At 49.5% G+C, this 18,687-nt stretch overlaps 1 protein-coding gene across 6 annotated transcripts in view; it reads right to left on the reverse strand.

Moving 5' to 3' along the window:
- Positions 1 to 18,687, reverse strand: part of CUNH5orf22 (chromosome unknown C5orf22 homolog) — a 129,120-nt gene that overhangs the window by 22,388 nt on the left and 88,045 nt on the right. For 4 of the 6 annotated variants that reach the window (XM_073550203.1, XM_073550205.1, XM_073550206.1 and 1 more), the window contains 2 exons: positions 3,571 to 3,692; positions 40 to 106 (listed from right to left, as the gene is read on the reverse strand). In XM_073550203.1, the coding sequence (XP_073406304.1) occupies positions 40 to 106; positions 3,571 to 3,692 (189 nt within the window). Of the gene's footprint in view, positions 1 to 39; positions 107 to 3,570; positions 3,693 to 4,260; positions 4,378 to 18,687 lie in introns of those variants that run through there. The other 2 variants (XR_012220917.1, XR_012220916.1) reach the window with 2 other exon arrangements.

Consider the following 18,687-nt stretch of genomic DNA (forward strand, 5'->3'; position numbering starts at 1 on the left):
CAGACAGCAATCAATATGACAGCAAAAAAAAGTCTTTACCATTTCATAGTCAGGTGATTCCATTCGACATTTCAAACTATTCACAAGCTGGACAAGACTGCTCATCCTGAAAAAACAAAGCGCACAAATCTTCACTTTGCATGCAGCATTTATCCATACAGGGACAGCATCATTTTAAAATATAAATGTGTTTGAACAGAACTTTTTTTTCTCTTTAAGAAACTGATCCATCATGGCACAAAAATCACTTGCCATGGTGGTAATACATTTTTCACTGCTGCCACCACATGATGTCCACGCAGGAAGAGAAGGCTTGCAGATTGCCAGTGATAACAGCAGTGATAAAGAGGGAGACCAATAAATTTGTATCTATTTGTGTAGACATACGTATTATATATACACATATTGTATGTAACGGTTCACATTTATCCTGTGCTCTATGCTGAGCACTTACATTGAGGTTTCCAATAACAGCAGTTCAAGAATTGTTTATATATTCACGCCACTCACTGTGCGGTATACGGTAAGTGATAAGACGTTTTTATTCTTCGAGTGAGTGTGTGTAAACAAAGCAATACAAAATTTATATAGTTTTATATTGCACTTGATATGAAACAAAATAAAAATGTTTTTTTGCATTGCTGTTTTGACACCTAGACTTTTTCCATTTTTCCTCCGGCGAAGTCATGTGATCTAATCCTATCCTGTGTGATACTGTCTGCTGAGCCGAGTATCTATTCCTATCCTGTGATACTGTCTGCTGAGCTGTGTATCTAATCCTATCCTGTGTGATACTGCCTGCTGAACCGTGTATCTAATCCTATCCTGTGTGATACTGTCTGCTAAGCTATGTATCTAATTTTATCCTGTGTGATACTGACTGCTGAGCTGTGTATCTAATCCTATCCTGTGTGATACTGACTGCTGAGCCGTGTATTTAATCCTCTCCTGTGTGATACTGTATGCTGAGCTATGTATCTAATCCTATCCTGTGTGATACTGACTGCTGAGCCGTGTATCTAATCCTCTCCTGTGTGATACTGCCTGCTGAGCCGTGTATCTAATCCTATCCTGTGTGATACTGGGCTCCCCCTGCAGTCTGTGTCAGAGGGTGGTCTGTGTTGGCACGGTAATAAATTGTGTTATTTCCAGCTTTACAGAAGGACGATAACACCATAGAAATGATAAGAATAATAGGCCTCAGTTACCACAACTGTCTACAAAGAAAACTGTTGCTGATAGCAACCAATCACAGCTCATTTTTCATCTTTTAAACAGCTCTGGGACAGCGTGGCGAGTTTTGAGTGGCGACTTTTGTGTTTCGACTTTTATGTGGCGAGGTTGGTGTATGTGTGGTGAAATGTGTGCTGAGGGTGGTATATGTGTTTAAGCACGTGGTAGTGTGTGGCGCATTTTGTGTGTGTGTTCATATCCCCATGTGTGGCGAGTATCCCATGTCAGGGCCCCACCTTAGCAACTGTACGGTATATACTCTTTGGCGCCATCGCTCTTGTTCTTTAAGTCCCCCTTGTTCACATCTGGCAGCTGTCAATTTGCCTACAACACGTTTCCTTTTCCTTTTTCCCCATTATGTAGATAGGGGCAAAATTGTTTGGTGAATTGGAACGCGCAGGGTTAAAATTTTGCCTCACAACATAGCCTATGATGCTCTTGGGGTCCAGACGTGTGACTGTGCAAAATTTTGTGGCTGTAGCTGCGACGGTGCAGATGCCAATTCCGGACATACACACACACACTTTGAGCTTTATATATTAGATTACAACCCGGACAACAGAAGAAACTTAGCACTGAACCCTAAAAGCAGGAAAGCACACTTTGCCATTATGCAAATCCTGAGGTTTTAGCCTCTCCTGTGGCTGATGGATAAGAAAGAAAAGTAGATTAGGCCATATGATCCACACAAGCCTCTACCTGACAACATGCACTCATATGACACAAAGGGCACATGAGCCCCTAAAACTTGCTTTGATTGGCATTCTCATAATAATAAGAACAACCTCATTTCAGCAGTCTCGTTGAAGATGTGATTTGATGATGAAGCAAATGCCTTCTGACAGATTAAGGCTATGTGCCCACGTAGCGTTTAAATCTGGACACTGAAAACCGGACTCCTTCCCAGAAATCCCGCGTTTTTTTCCGCGCGATTTCACTGCGATTTTGCCGCGATTTTCGCATGCGATATTCAAGCACTTTCCAAGCGATTTGAAGCATCGCTTGGAAAGTGATTGACAGGTTGGTCACACTCATCAAACATAGTGTTTGACGAGTGTGACCACATTTTTACTATTGAGGCCGCCTATGCGGCCTCAATAGTAAAAGATAGAATGTTAAAAATGATTAAAAAAAATAAAAAATCGGGGTATGTTTACCTTCCGACGTCCTGCGCTGTCTCAGCGACGCTCCCGTTCCCAGCGATGCGTTGCGAGACCTGTGATGACGTTGGTCTCGCGTTGCTATAGCGATCTCGCGAGACTGTTAGTCACGCGAGACTACGTCATCACAGGACCTTGCCGCAAGGCATTACTGGGAACGCTGAGGCTGGGAAGGCTGCGCGTGACGTCGGCAGGTAAATATACCCCGATTTTTTATTTTATATTCTTTTTTTTTTTACAGGGGTATGGTACCCAGGGCCTGGAGGACAGTCTCCTCTCCTCCACACCGTGGGTACCAACCGCACATGAGACGCTTAACTTCGCGCATGGTGGGCATAGCCACATGCGGGAAGTAAGCGGTTCTCATGCATTCCTATGGGTGCGGAATCGCGGCAATTCTTAGCGATTCCGCACAAAAGAATGCGCATGCTGCGATTTTTTCCACGATGCGATTCCGCCGCGGAAAAAAGCGCAGCATTAGCACAGCATGTGCGGAATGCCATAGGAATGCATGGGGGGCGTTCTGTACACGATTTTTAAACGTTTTTGCAGCGTTTTCGAGCCGAAAATCGCTGCAAAACTGCTTAAAAATCACATCGTGGGCACACAGCCTAAAGACTGGCATAAAACAAACCTCCAGGAGCAGAAAGTGGGATTAAACACTTGTCTGTATGCACCTGGAGCACTGACTGCACTTGTGATAGTACAACTGCTCCATCTACTGGCACAAGTAAGGCACTGCAAGTGAAAACAGACTCCTCTGGTACGGATGACATCCAATATTTATAGTGCAGAGCTGCATTCACAATCATTCAGAATTCAGAGCAAAACTCTCAACTGTCGTCTTCACACCCAGTTTTGTACTGATGCAATAAAAAGCGTATATGGTGATCATTTTCAATGACCGCAAGCGGAATTATGAAAGCAGCCCTGATATTTAATACAGATATTTACATAATTGTTTGACTTTTTACACAGATTTATTCTCAATGGTGGAGATGCTCTTCAGGGTAAAGTGTGACTGAGTGAGCAATGGCTTTTTCTCCATTTCTATCCATATTGGTGCAGGGGTGAACATTGTATACTTAAATACAAAGTCCACAGTGCAGGTCCGTACTGGGCACCACATGCAGATCATAAATCACTCGAACTATAGCACGAAACACTAGAGCCATACCCAGGATTGGAAGCCCATCTTTCTACAGTCTCCTCACCATCGTCTTCACAGAAATCTGCAAAGGCAGCTTCCAGATCTTCAAGCTGACGGATGCGGTTCTCTACGCAGTCAACTAAGGCGTCCTGTGGCAGGGGAAGCAAACAGTTACAAAAATGATCCCGTTATTCATAACAGAGCTTTGATGCATTATATGCTATAAACGCAAAAAAACGCTTATGTTTTATCTTTCTGGTTATACCAGTCAGACAAAGCTGATTGCGAATGTGACGTTATTGACTACAGCATAACACTAAGCACTTAGAAGGCAGACCAACTTACATTAGTAAAAAGGCAAATGGGTTGCACAGGATCAGGAGAACATGGGTACTTTCTCTGAAATTCAGCACCCCACCTGCCCAAAAGTGGTGTAGGATACTGCATCTCAACCCCATTGGCTTCAATGAAACTTAGCGGCAATACAAGACACAGCCCATGGGAAGGGGTGGCACTGCTTTTCTCTTCACAGTCAACCTTATTACATAACCAGACTTTATTCACGGTACCATGTGGATACGTGACATGTGCCCCTAATAGCTGCAATCCAACCATTGTTGTTAACATGATTGAGCCGGAAGTACGTCACTAGCTCCAAGCTTACATGACTGCAGGGCGCCGATGGGTTGGCACAACAGGAAACTGCCGTGGTGGTCATTGCCGATCTGCTACGAGCGCTTCAAAGTGGCCGGCGCCCATAGCGGATGATCAGTTCTGCTACATACACCAGTGCTGAAGCCCAGCTATGAGTAGCACAAGCAATCGGATTATCTCCTAAGAGAAAAGTGCAAAAAAAAAAAAAAAGTTTTTTAAAAAAAGTATTAAAATAAATACACATTTGGTATTGTTTCAATCAGAAATGCCGGATCTCTGAAAACATAAGAAGAATTAATCCAAATGAGGAAAAAAATTAAAAAACGCAAGAATTATGTTATTTCCCTTCACCCATGACAGCACCACCTGAGAGAGAGGGATCCGCCCCGCCAGGACCCTACTGAAAAATAAGGGGCGGCACCTCTCCCCCGCTTCAGTTGGGTTCCTGTCCTGGAACGGGATCCCAGTCTGACAGCAGCGGTGCCTGTCAGGGAAAATGGACCCAGGGCCGTCCCGGCGCGGGAAGAGCAGGTCGGCTTACCTGCAGCGCCGGCCGTCGGTGGCCTGGAAGCGCAGTCCCCGGGGTTCCTCTGGCAGGCCCCGGGTTCGTGCGGGTGCGGTATGGCGGCCTCAGCAGCGGGGCTCTCCTCCGTGCCTCCCTCCCCCTGCGCACGCCCGATCCTTCTTCCGGGGATGACAGGGGAAGCCAGGCTTTGGGAGTGCGCCGGCTGACGTCACAGACGCGACGGCAACATGGCGCCTGGTGCGGCGCCGACCGCAGCAAGAGGAAGAGCGGCCGCAGGAGGGAGGGGTACCGACCACTCACCGGATACACTACAAAAAGGAGGGCAAGGAGCAGGACGCCTAGGTGTTACAATGGGGTCACAGCAGGAGCGTTCACCGTCTCCACCGTCTCAGACCTCTGCACGTAAACATGGGAGCCGTTCAAGCGGCAAGAGCAGCAGCCGCCCGAGCCACAGATCGAGGGATTCCTCGAGGTCGAGAGAGCGCAGACCGCATGCTCCAACGCAGCCTTCGAGTCCGGTATCCCACTTTGTGGGTGGTGAGTGATCTGCGAAAATGTTAGGCCAATATTAATAGGGTCCTTCTTGTGTGTTATTTTTTTCCTTAGGGAAAAAGCAAAAAAGCAGAGAGCAAAAGGAATAATAGAGAGTGTGCTATATGCCAGAGCCCCCTAGCAAAATATTGGCAAAAGGACCTTTGCGCCAGCTGTATCCAGCGGACTATGGCGGAGGAGGTGCCGAGCCTGGCAACTAACCTCAGATCAGTCATAAGGTCCGAGGTAGAAGGCTCACTTAAAATATTATTAAAGAAGAAGAAAAGTAAGAGAGACTCCCCAACTTCTTCGTCAGACTCTTCCTCGTCTGAATATAAGATCGAACACAGGTCCTCCTCCTCCTCGGATAGCGATACGGGGGGCAGGCCGTGTTTTCCGGTAGAGGATACAGACGCTCTCCTTAAGGCCATTAGGACAACCATGGGCCTACAGGAGGAAAAAGCAACTAAGTCCCTAGAAGACGTAATGCTTGGGGGGTTACAGGAAAGGAAAAAGCGCACCTTTCCGGTTAATGAGAAAATTCAGGCGCTCATTGAAAAAGAGTGGAAGAAACCTGAAAGATCAGGTAGCCTTCTCTCCTCCTCAAAAAGGAGATATCCCTTTGAGCCTAAAGATACGGAAATATTGGACAAGGTCCCAAAAACTGATGCAGCAGTGTCCAGATCATCCAAAAGGTCGGCCCTGCCCCTAGAAGACTCAGGAGTGCTGAGAGATCTGCTAGATAAAAAAGCAGACTCTTACCTAAGACATGCATGGAAAGCAGCGGCAGGGGGACTGAAACCAGCAATAGCCGGCACCTGCACATCCCGCTCCTTAATGATCTGGTTACAGCAGCTAGAAGAAAAACTCGCATCCAAGGTGTCAAGGGAAAAAATTTTAGGAGATATGTATCTTCTACATGGAGCAGCCGTCTTTTTGGCCGACACCTCTGCCGATTCCATGAGATTGACGGCGAGGGCAGCGGGGTTATCAAATGCCGCAAGGCGTGCGTTATGGTTTAAAGGCTGTCCTGGAGATCTACAATCAAAAGCTAAATTATGCTCTCTTCCATGTGATGGACAATTTCTTTTTGGGGAAAATTTAGATTACACCCTGGAAAAAGCAGGAGACAGGAAGAAGGGCTTCCCCAGATTTACGGGAGATCAAAGAAGAGCGCCCTTCGGAGGGGAAAATTCAATAGGGGCCATCCTCCGGGGATCGGAAAAGATGGGAGGACAAAAGAAAGAAGGAGTCTGGATTCATGTTTGGGGGAGCCGCTTTATCCGCAAAGAAGTCCCCACAATGACGCCGGTATCCCTGTAGGGGGGAGACTGATGCTCTTTTAGCAGGCCTGGGAAAGCACATCTTCCAATACTTGGATTTTAAACATCATAAAAAGGCCTAAAATTTCCTTTTTTGCAACGGCCGAGAGCATCGTTTGTGGTGACCCCCGTCAGGAAAGGGTTAGAAGAGCAGTTGGCCCTAGAGGCAGAGATCCTAAGTCTGCTGGACAAACACGTTCTGATCGAGGTTCCAAGCGAACAGGAGAGAAGGGGTTTCTACTCACCCCTCTTCCTAATAAGAAAGCCAGACCATTCATTCAGGACGATTGTAAACGGGACGATTATAAACCTCAGAGGCCTCAATCAATGGATAGAAAACCAGACCTTCAAAATGGAGTCAGTGACTTCGGCCATAAAGCTGTTACACCACAATTGTTTTATGGCCGTAGTCGACTTAAAGGATGCCTATTACCACATCCCGATCCATCCAGAGTACCAAAAATACTTAAGGGTAGCTCTCTACATCCAGGGCAACCTCAGACATTTTCAGTTCAGAGCCCTTCCATTCGGCATATCCATAGCCCCGAGGGTGTTCACGAAGGTAGTAGCAGAAATGACAGCCTTCCTCCGAATCCACAACACAATTATAATACCCTTCTTAGACGATTTTCTAATTGTGGGCAACTCGGAACGCCACTGCACAGAACAGGTGGAAAGGGTAACAAATACCCTACAAAGACTGGGCTGGATGGTGAATGTCAAAAAGTCAAGGCTACAACCCCTAAAAAAGCAAACGTTTTTAGGGTTCATCTTGGACTCTGAACAGCAAAGATGTCTTTTACCAGAAGCCAAGGTGGAAAAGGTGAGGAATATGACCCTGGCAGCAATAGACCAACCTCACACGACCCTGAGAGGAGCGATGTCCTTAATAGGCACTCTGACAGTCTGTATTCCAGCGGTCAGATGGGCACAATTTCATACCCGTCAACTGCAAGCAGAGATCCTATCAGCACAGAAATTGCTAAAAGGGCGTTTAGAAGGAAGGCAGGAACTTTCCTTAAAAGTTAAAAACTCTCTCAGATGGTGGCTAGACAGAACAAACCTAGTAGCAGGGACATTATGGCAGAGGCCAGTATCCGATGTGATTCTGACGGACGCAAACTCCTCGGGGTGGGGAGCACACCTGAGGGGACGGGCAGCCCAGGGGCCCTGGAGACACCAAGAACAAAACGCATCTTCCAACCTAAGAGAATTAAGGGCAGTACACAAAACCCTAAGGATATTCATCCCCAGTCTAGAGAGCAGCAATGTCCGGATCATGTCGGACAACAAAGTGACAGTGGCTTATATCAACCACCAGGGAGGGACAAGGTCACACTCCCTAATGAGCGAAACCAACGAGACCTTTCGCAGAGCAGAACGACACCTACACTCGCTAATGGCCTTACACATCAGAGGTGTGGAGAACATACAAGCCGATTTACTAAGCCGCAACACATTGAGACAGGGAGAATGGGCCCTAAATCACTTAGTATTCCAGAAGATAGTACAACTTTGGGGAGAGCCAGTAATAGACCTCTTTGCCAACAAAAACAACAGGCAGGTAAAAAGATTCTGTTCATTGAACCCAAAAGAAGACCAATGGGCAGTGGACGCATTGCAAATTCCGTGGAGTTTCAAACTGGGTTACGCCTTTCCTCCGGTAGCTCTAATCCCTGCAGTAGTGAAGAAAATCAGAGAAGATCAGGCCAGAGTGATCTTAATAGCCCCGTTCTGGCCAAAAAGGCCCTGGTTCTCACTACTACAGATGATGTCCATGGGTGCTGCCAGAGATTCCAGACCTGCTAGCTCAGGGTCCGGTATTCCACACGCAAGTCAAGGGGTTCCATCTGACGGCGTGGAATTTGAGAGGTCACTTTTAAAAAATAGAGGGTTCTCCCCTGGGTTGGTGGCTACACTGATGAAAAGTAGAAAGCCAGTAACAACTAATATATACGGTAGGACATGGAATAAGTTTCTGCAGTTCCTAGGAAGACCGTTAGACCAAGAACCTCCGATCAAGGCCATCTTAACGAGTTCTTACAAGCAGGTCTACAGCTAGGCCTAACGGTAAATACACTCAAAGTTCAAGTTTCAGCACTAGGCGCTCTATATAACTGCAATACAGCAGCAAACAGACGGGTTGCCAGGTACATTAAATCCTGCCAGAGGTCTAGACCAATCCCTTTGCCAAAAATAGCTCCCTGGGATTTAAACCTTGTGTTAGAAGCTCTCACGAAGGAGCCATTTGAACCAGTGCAACAACTACCAGTAAAATATCTTACCCTAAAAACCATTATTTTAGTGGCCCTTACATCGGCACGTAGAGTGAGTGACTTACAGGCCCTCTCAGTTAATCCACCTTATACCCAGGTGTACCAGGACAGGGTTGTCCTAAAAACAGACCCTGCTTATTTACCGAAAGTTGTATCAGATTTTCACCGAAGCCAGGAAATTGTCCTCCCCTCCTTTTGTGACAATCCAAAAAACCCAGGAGAGGAGAAATTCTATAATCTAGACGATAAAAGAGCCCTCTTAGAGTATATATCAGTAACTAGCCAGTGGAGGAGGTCCCAGTCCCTATTTGTAGCCTTCCAGGGTGCCAGGAAGGGTTACGGAGTATCGAAAGGGACTATTGCCAGATGGATTAGGGAGGCCATTAGTATAGCCTACTCAGCTATTGGTGTTCCGATTCCGGACGGCATCAAGGCTCATTCCACCAGAGCCATGGCGACCTCCTGGGCTGAAAAAGCAGAGGTATCAATTGAGCAAATTTGTAAGGCCGCTACCTGGGTCTCACCCTCAACCTTTTTTAAATACTATAGATTAAATCTATCCTCCTCTGCTGACTTAACCTTTGGTAGAAGGGTGCTGCAAGCGGTGGTCCCTCCCTAAGGTGTTCGAAGTCTCCAAAAATCTCTCATGTGGTGCTGTCATGGGTGAAGGGAAAACCACCATGGTTACTTACCGGTAGCCGGTTTTTCCGGAACCCATGACAGCACCCGTATATTCCCCCCCTTTTCACTGTATGGGTGTGCACGTTAACAGGGTGTATTTGTGTGATGTGGTGTTGGATAAACATGTAACTAACCGGGAAGTCCTCTCAATGCTCTGTAACCAACTGAAGCGGGGGAGAGGTGCCGCCCCTTATATTTCAGTAGGTTCCTGTCCTGGCGGGGCGGATCCCTCTCTCTCATGTGGTGCTGTCATGGGTTCCGGAAAAACCGGCTACCGGTAAGTAACCATGGTGGTTTTTGGTTGCCACAATCTTGCAATAAAACGCAATAATACGCAATCAAACCATTGTATGTGCCCCAAAGTGGTATCAATAAAAACGTCAGTGTGCCACTCAGAAACCGGAGACGCTACGGGTCTTGAAAAAAAGCACCTTTTTTTTTTATAAACAAAACCTGGAGAATCATATTGGCAGGTCAGTTTTAGCATTAAGTGAACATGTAAAAAAAAAAAAAAAAAATTTGTGGAATTGTTCTTTTTTTTTGCAATTTCACCGGCACTTGGAATTTTTTCCCGATTTTCCAGTACATTATAAAAGGTAAAAATCAATGGTGTTGTTCAAAAGTACAACTTGTCCTGCAAAAAACAAGCCTTCACATGGTCCTATTGACGGAAACAAGCTATGGCTCTGGGAAGAAGGGAAGCGAAAAACTAAAATGAATAATGGCCCAAAGGTGTTAAAAATCTTTTCTTCATTTTTTTTACATCACTTTTTAGTCCCTTTAGGGGACTTGAACATCCAATGATTTAATCGCTGACACCATCTACTGCAATAGCGCAGTACTGCAGTATATTTAGTGAAAATTGTGGTCTTCTATGGAGCACAGCCATAGGTAGATCAAGATGAGAGCAACGGGAGTTCTTTAGCAGACCCCCAGCTGTCATAGTAACCCATCGGTCCTCAATGGGAGTCTGTGTGTGCCTGCAGCGGCTTGCATTCCATTGACATACAGCATTTAAATGGTTAACAGTAGTAGACAGAACTCATGGCACACACACGTACATGGCGCACACAGACACATATACATGACACACAGGTACATGGCACACTCACACAGACGTACATTGGACACACAGGTGGCATACACACACACGGCACAGTTACGTACATGGCGCACACACTGCACAGATACGTAGAGAGCACGCATGTACTTACATGACACACTGCGTACACGCGCGTACACATAGCACGCATAGACATACAGTACATGGCACATATACATACATAGAGCGCGCGTATACGGCACGCACGTGAGTGGCCCACACACTGCCCCCCCACACAGAACACACATGCACATGGCAGGCACATGGCAAGCACATGACACACGCAAACGGAACACCCGCACATGGCACACACGTCTACATGGAGCACACACAAACACACATGACGCACACATACATGGCGCACACACAAACGCACATGAAGCACACATACATGGCACGCGTACATGATGCACGCACACGGCACATGACACACACGGCATACACACAAGTACATGGTGCACACACACGCCCCCGACACCCCACACATGCCCCCTTCATACACATGGAACACACACATCTCACTTACATGGCACACACACAAGCATGGCGCGCATGCGTACATGGCGAGCGCACACACACGTGCGGCCCACACCAAACACACACGTACATGGCACACGCACATGGCATACACACAGGCACAGACATGTACATGGCCCACACGACACACACACACATACACGGCCAGCCCACACACGCGAGGTTCCACTCACACACGCATATGGCATACACGTGTATATGGAGTAAACACACACATACAAGCGTAGCACAAAGGAGCACATGGCTCACACATGTACACACAGAACACACACAAGTACATGGCACGCGCGAGCGCACACCCACACGTGCATGGTGCACACACGGCACACACACGGCTGTAGTGGAAATATGTATTTGTAGGCGATGTACGGCCAGCAGTTAGCTAGCATCTATCCTTAGGCTGCAGGTCTCACAAACGTGACAACATAGGTTATCCTGAGAAAACATGGATTTTTGTGAGTACTCACCGTAAAATCCTTTTCTCCGAGACGCTCATTGGGGGACACAGAGACTGTGGGTGTGTGCTTCTGCCGTCTGGAGGCTGACACTAAGTATACAAAAAAAGAGTTAGCTCCTCCTCCGCCGCATACACCCTCGCCCCCAGACCGGGCGTAACTCAGTTTAGTGCATAAGCAGTAGGAGAACGCGCCTTAAATTCAGGCAAGAAATTATACGTCTGGAAAAGGGACCACCCTGATCCTTACATAAGGATTTGTATAACTCAAAATAAGCAAAAGCCAACTGGCTAGTAGGGTGGGTGCTGTGTCCCCCAATGAGCGTCTCGGAGAAAAGGATTTTACGGTGAGTACTCACAAAAATCCATGTTTCTTCTTCGACTCATTGGGGGACACAGAGACTGTGGGACGTTCTAAAGCAGTCCCTGGGCGGGATCTTAGCTCACCCAATCCATGCTATTTTGCGCCCCTGATTAGAGGTGCGCAACTGCTGCCTGGAGAATCTTTCTTCCCAGGCTTGCATCCGAGGATGCCTGGGTATGTACGTTAAAATGTTTGACAAACGTATGCAAGCTGGACCAGGTAGCTGCTTTGCACACCTGTTCCGCTGAAGCTTGGTGTCGCAGTGCCCATGAGGCACCCACTGCTCGAACCGAGTGTGCCTTGATCCCTGCCGGAACCGGCGTGCCACTGATTTCATAAGATTCTTGGATCGTCAGGCGAACCCATCTGGCCAAAGTCGCTTTGGACGCAGCGAGCCCCTTCCGCCGCCCTTCTGGGATCACGAATAGAGAGTCTGTCCGGCGGAAAGGTGCTGTCCTTGTCACATACCTCCTAAGAGCTCTTACCAGATCCAAGGTGTGCAATGCCTTTTCTACCCTGTGCACCGGTGCCGGGCAAAACGAGGGTAAGACAATGTCTTCGTTGATATGGAATGCAGAGACAACCTTCAGCAAGAAGGGAGGAGCTGGCCTTAAAACTACCTTATCCTTATAAAAAGTCAGGAACGGCGGTTTACAAGATAAAGCCGCCAATTCCGAAACCCGCCTAATAGACGTAATAGCTACCAGAAAAACGACCTTCCTGGACAGGTAAGGTAAGGAGACTTCTTGTAACGGTTCGAAAGGAGGCTCCTGAAGGGCCCTGAGCACCAAGTTCAGGTCCCATGATTCCGTCGGCGCCTTATAGGGGGTACTAAATGTGCGACCCCCTGCATAAACGTCCTAACCTGCCAGACCGAAGCGACCTTTCGTTGGAAAAGCACCGACAGGGCCGAGATTTGCGTTCTGAGCGAACTCGGAGCCAATCCTGCGTCCAGCCCTGCCTGCAGAAAAGCCAGTACGTTGGGGATCGAAAAAACCAGAGGAGCCACTCCGCGATCCCTACAACAGGAAAAAAACTTCCCAAGTCCGATGATATACTCTCGCCGAGGAAGGCTTTCGGGCACTCACCATCGTGGCCACCACATCGCGCCTGAATCCTGCCTGTGTTAACAGCCAAGATTCAATGGCCACGCCGTCAAACACAGGGCCCCCAAGTTCGGATGGTAGATCGGACCCTGGGACAGCAAGTCCGGCCGATCTGGGAGACGCCAGGGTACGTCCACCACTAGCTGAACCAGATCTGCATACCAGGCCCGCCGAGGCCAGTCTGGGGCCAGCAGAATTGCTGGAACCTTCTCTCTCCTTAACTTTCTGATGACTCTTGGAAGCAGAGGTAGCGGGGGGAACAAGTACGGGAGACGAAACTGGCTCCACGGAAGCACCAGAGCGTCTGCTGCGATTGCCTGCGGGTCGAGGGATCGAGCGACGAACCTTTGTACTTTGGCGTTCTCTCTGGATGCCATAAGGTCCACGTCTGGTGTCCCCCACCGTTGGCAGATCTGTTGAAAAACCTCGGGGTGCAGGGACCATTCCCCTGCCGCGACCCCCTGTCGGCTGAGAAAATCTGCCGCCCAGTTTTCGACTCCCGGAATGTGCACCGCCGAAATTATCACATGGTTCTTCTCGGCCCAACGCAGTACCAGCCCAACCTCGCGCATGGCTGCTTGGCTGCGCGTGCCCCCTTGATGGTTTACATACGCTACTGCTGTCCGACTGAATGCGCACCGGCCGGTGTCTCAGCAAACACTGAAACTGTTGCAGGGCCAATCGTATTGCCCGTATCTCCAGAATGTTGATCGGGAGAATTACCTCCCGAATGGACCACCGCCCCTGGGCTGTGTGACTCTGGAAAACTGCTCCCCAACCCTGCAGGCTTGCATCGGTCGTCACCACCAACCACTGTTCCGGGGGAAAGGGTTTCCCCTGGACCAGAGACGAGTCGCGAGTCCACTATCGGAGTGATCGTCGGACCAGCGGAGACAAATTGCACCGATGACTGAGGGATAGCAGCCTTCGGTCCCATGCTGACAAGAGCGCATGCTGAAGCGGACGGAGATGGAACTGGGCAAACGGGATTGCCTCCATCGCCGCCACCATTCTGCCCAACACACTCATGCCGTACCGGATGGATCTGGAGCCCGGCTGTAGAAGGTTCCGTACCCCCTGTTTGATCCTTCGCGCCTTGTCCTGAGGGAGGATCACCAGCCCCCGGGAGGTGTTGAAAACCATGCCTAGGAATACGATTCTCTGGGCTGGAACCAAGGACGACTTGTTCCGATTGATCAACCAGCCTAGACGGGCCAGGGTATCCAGCGTGATACTGACATTCTCCTGGCACGCCTGAAACGACAGCCCCTTTACCAAAAGGTCGTCCAGGTAAGGTAGTACCGTTATGCCCCGAGCATGCAGGATGGCCATAACCACCGCCATTATCTTCGTAAAGACTCTGGGAGCAGTGGCCAGACCGAAGGGCAGAGCAACAAATTGAAAATGTCGCCCTCCGATCGCAAAACGCAGGAACCTCTGGTGTGGAGGAAAAATCGGAATGTGCAGATATGCATCCTGCACATCGATCGAGGCCAGGAACTCCCCTGGATCCATGGCTGCAATGACCGAACGGAGGGATTCCATCCGGAACCGCCTGACTCTGATGAATTTGTTCAGGATTTTTAGATCTAGTACTGGCCTTACTGTCCCGTCTTTTTTGGGGACCGAAAACAGGTTGGAGTAAAAAACTTGTGTCTCTTCGCTTTTCGGCACTGGGACAATGACCCCGTTGCGCTGTAGCGTCATTATGGCCTGTAACAAACCCTCTGCCTGCGATTCTGTTCCGGAAAGCCGGGAACGGAAGAATCGCCGTGGCGGGAGTCCGATAAACTCTATCTTGTACCCGGACGATATCAATTCTGCCACCCAAGCGTCGCGTGCCACTGCGACCCAAACGTGGCTGAACCTTAGTAGGCGTCCGCCCACTCTGTCGTCCGTAGGTACGAAGCGCCTCGAGTCATTTTGCTGGAGGCTTTTGGGATCTGGCCCCCCTCGTTCTGGGCAAACGGCCTCGGCCTCTACCCAGCGGATTGGCTCTGTAAGAGGTTTGCCTTTCCCTAAACTGACCATCATTTGCGGAGGTGGATGCTCTGGCCGAAGTCCCCCTCCAGGGGTTACGAAAGGGCCGAAAACGCCTCTGTGTCTGCCTGAATGCTGGCCAAGTCCTCTGCTGCGGGAGGAAACTACTCCTCCCCCCTGTGGCTTCTGAGATAAGCTTATCAAGCTTCTCACCGAACAACCGATTGCCCTGAAAAGGCAATGAGGTCAAGGATTTTTTGGAGATAGAATCCGCTTTCCACAATCTCAGCCATAATGCTCGCCTAACGGCGATCGCATTTGCTGCTGCCACAGCAGAACACTCGGCCGCGTCCAGAGAGGCGCTGACGAGAAAATCACTTGCCCCTGATATCTGATTTATCACCTCCAAGACCTCCGCAGGCAGATCTCTGTTTTGGAGGGCATTATGCAGAGCATCCGCCCATGAAACCATGGCCTTAGCCACCCAAGTAGCCGCAAAGGAGGGGGCCAGGGCCGACCCCGCTGCCTCATACACCGAGCGGGCAAGCCCCTCTATAAGGCGATCAGTTGGGTCCTTGATAGAAGAACCGCTGGGTATCGACAATAGCGATCTTGATGCTAAACGTGATACCGGTGGGTCCACTACTGGCGACTCCACCCATCCTTTATGGAGTTCAGGAGGAAACGGATACTTTGCTTGCAGCGCTTTTTGCATTGCAAAACGCTTATCCGGGTGTTCCCTATGTTTCTGGACTAGCTCCTCGAACTCCGGATGCGTGGCAAACCTTCTATGCGGTCGCCTGGTCTTTTTGAAGGAGACCTTGTGACCTGAGGCCGTGGACACATCGTCCTCGATCTCTAATGTCTGGTTGACTGCCTCAATGAGGCTGTCCACCGAGTCTTGGTATCCCAGGCTTTCTGGATTCCAGGCCTCCTCCTCCTCCTCGCCCTCATCCTGCTCGCTTCCTGAGCTCGGCGACGGGGAACGAGATGCCCTAATACCCGCCGCCGAAGCCCCAGAGGGCCCGGCCGACGGGGAACGAGCTCTCTTGCCATGAGCTTGTCTGGTGCTGGAGTGGCCTCTAACGGTCGGAGGGTCCTGAGACGTGGACGAGCTGTCTTCCGCTGGCAGACCACCATCCTTGTCCCTGCCCGGGCCTCGAAGAGACTCAATTGCCCTTGTAAGGGACATCATAGAGTGTGATAAAGACACCGCCCATTCTGGGGGGTCCTGACCTCTGGGCTCTGAAACAGTGGGAGGCTCCTGGGCTCGCTCCGACTCGCAGGCTTCACAAAATTTACCCGGCTGCGCCTTAGGCAGCCTGACCCCACAGGAAACGCAAACAGCGTATAGGAAAGAGTGAGCTTTCCCTTTGCCAGACATATTGCAAGGTAGGGTAGGCGGAGGAGGATAACCCCTTCCTTGACTACTAGTGCGGCACTCGAAACGGGGTTGCACTCACCCACCGGTAATGTCCCACCTTGCGTCTCTTCCATGGGGCGTGCGGCGTTACTCGCCGGGGCACTTGCGGCGCACTCCAGGAGATAGGCGGCGGCTTCCGGCCGCACTTCAGCGAGGAAATGCGAGGAGGGGGAGGGGGGCGGGAGCTCCCCGGTAACTGTGCGCGCCCGCCGCTCTCCGCCCCCGGAAGTTAGTGGGCGGGGCTTCCGGCTACCCCCGGAAGTCGGCGGGCGGGCGCGCGGAACTCCGGACCTCCCCATACAGCGGGGACCGCGGCCGCCGACGGGGCTTCTGGCCGCACTCCACGTGCGGCGTTCGAGAGAGGGGGGCGGGAGCTCCCCGGTAACTGTGCGCGCCCGCCGCTCTCCGCCCCCGGAAGTTAGTGGGCGGGGCTTCCGGCTGCCCCCGGAAGTCGGCGGGCGGGCGCGCGGAACCTCGGAACTCCCCATACAGCGGGGGCCGCGGCCGCCGACGGGGCTCTGGCCGCATTCCACGCCCATCAACAAAGGTGAGCCGGGCCGCCGTGGGGGCTCTCTTGTGGTGCTCTCAACCCCATCCCTGGGCAGGGAGGGGGAGGCTACTGCACTTCGACGCTACGATCCCTTGGCTCACCTGCGCCTCCAACTCCACCCCTGGTCTCACTACCTAGGGGTGGTAGGGGCATTAATGAATTCCCACGTTGCAGGAGAGGAACAACATGGAGGATCACTCACACGTGCTCGCCCGTTGGGGTTCATGGGGAAACCGAATCCTCTTATCAGGATGCGTTGCCGCCTCTTTAAAAAATAACAAAGAAAAATGGTTGTCTGGGGAAAAGTCCCAGATGTGTCCCTCGGTGCGGGAGAGGAAACACGTGGAGGGCTACTCACACGTGGTCGCCCGTTGATGATTTGGGGAGATCGGACCCTCTCTATAGGATCCGTCGCCCCTATCTTATCTTCATAGAAAGGGAAGAAAAAACAAAAAACAAAAAAAAACTAGTCTGGAGCTCCAGACTGCGTGTGCCTCCATCAGACACTAAGCAAAAAACTGAGTTACGCCCGGTCTGGGGGCGAGGGTGTATGCGGCGGAGGAGGAGCTAACTCTTTTTTTGTATACTTAGTGTCAGCCTCCAGACGGCAGAAGCACACACCCACAGTCTCTGTGTCCCCCAATGAGTCGAAGGAGAAAAGCAGTTTCCTGTCTCAGACCCCAGTGTGCTTTCCTGTGAACACACAATTTGCCACGTACCCGCTTCTCAGCATGTGACTTGGGGTTGCGCCTGCAAGGGTTAATCTATCTCCTCTCACTCAATTCAGCATTCAACCTCTGCCCTATGCTGCAATGGGAGCATAAATCACACCCTGACAGACCACGCACCCCGCTTCATACACGCTGCCACCAGTCCCTGAACACACAGGCGATGAGTCCCGGAAATACTACTACTATATGCCAGTCACCAGGATCATACATTAAGGCTATGGATTCTTTTAGAGCATACAAGGTTCAAACTTATTAAAGATTTAAGCTTTAACAGAAAAGGTACAGTGCTTACAATAAAAGGATATGAAAAATATGGAAATAAAAAGTGACATACAAATATGCAAAACAGTAGGACAAATACGTTTTTAAGTGTGCGCAGTAAGTCCAATATATGAACCAGAATATACCATATATTTATGAAATTTAGCACCAACTATCAGAACTGGGCTAGTATAAATGGAAAGTAAGGCAGTGATATATTACATTAACACGTATATTGAAGAAATGGTGATCGTTTGCCTACCATTGCACTACGACTGCTCTTTTAAATAAAAAACAAAACAAAAACACGAGAGCCATAGACTAAATATTTATATATTTTTTTAAATTTGAGAGATAAAAAAAAAAAAATAAAAACAAAAAAAACAAGTAGGCATCATCTAAAAAACTCTGCCTCTCCAGTATGAGTCCGGTGTGGCCTAGGGCAGCACTTAGTGTAAACAGGTGAGTGTTTGATAGAGCTACTCCCATCTTTATAAATATCATATAGCACTTGTATATACAAGCACCTTTGCAATTTATTGCTTATTATATTTTTAGCTGTTCTTGAGATATTATCAATTCTTTGCTTTTGTTTACAGCTTGTAGCTTTGGAGATCAAAAGCTGCTGTGAAACATAAGATGCCCA

The sequence above is a fragment of the Dendrobates tinctorius genome, unplaced genomic scaffold (assembly GCF_039654945.1).
Source record: "Dendrobates tinctorius isolate UK_male_01 unplaced genomic scaffold, ASM3965494v1 ptg000163l, whole genome shotgun sequence".
Taxonomy (NCBI): domain Eukaryota; kingdom Metazoa; phylum Chordata; class Amphibia; order Anura; family Dendrobatidae; genus Dendrobates; species Dendrobates tinctorius.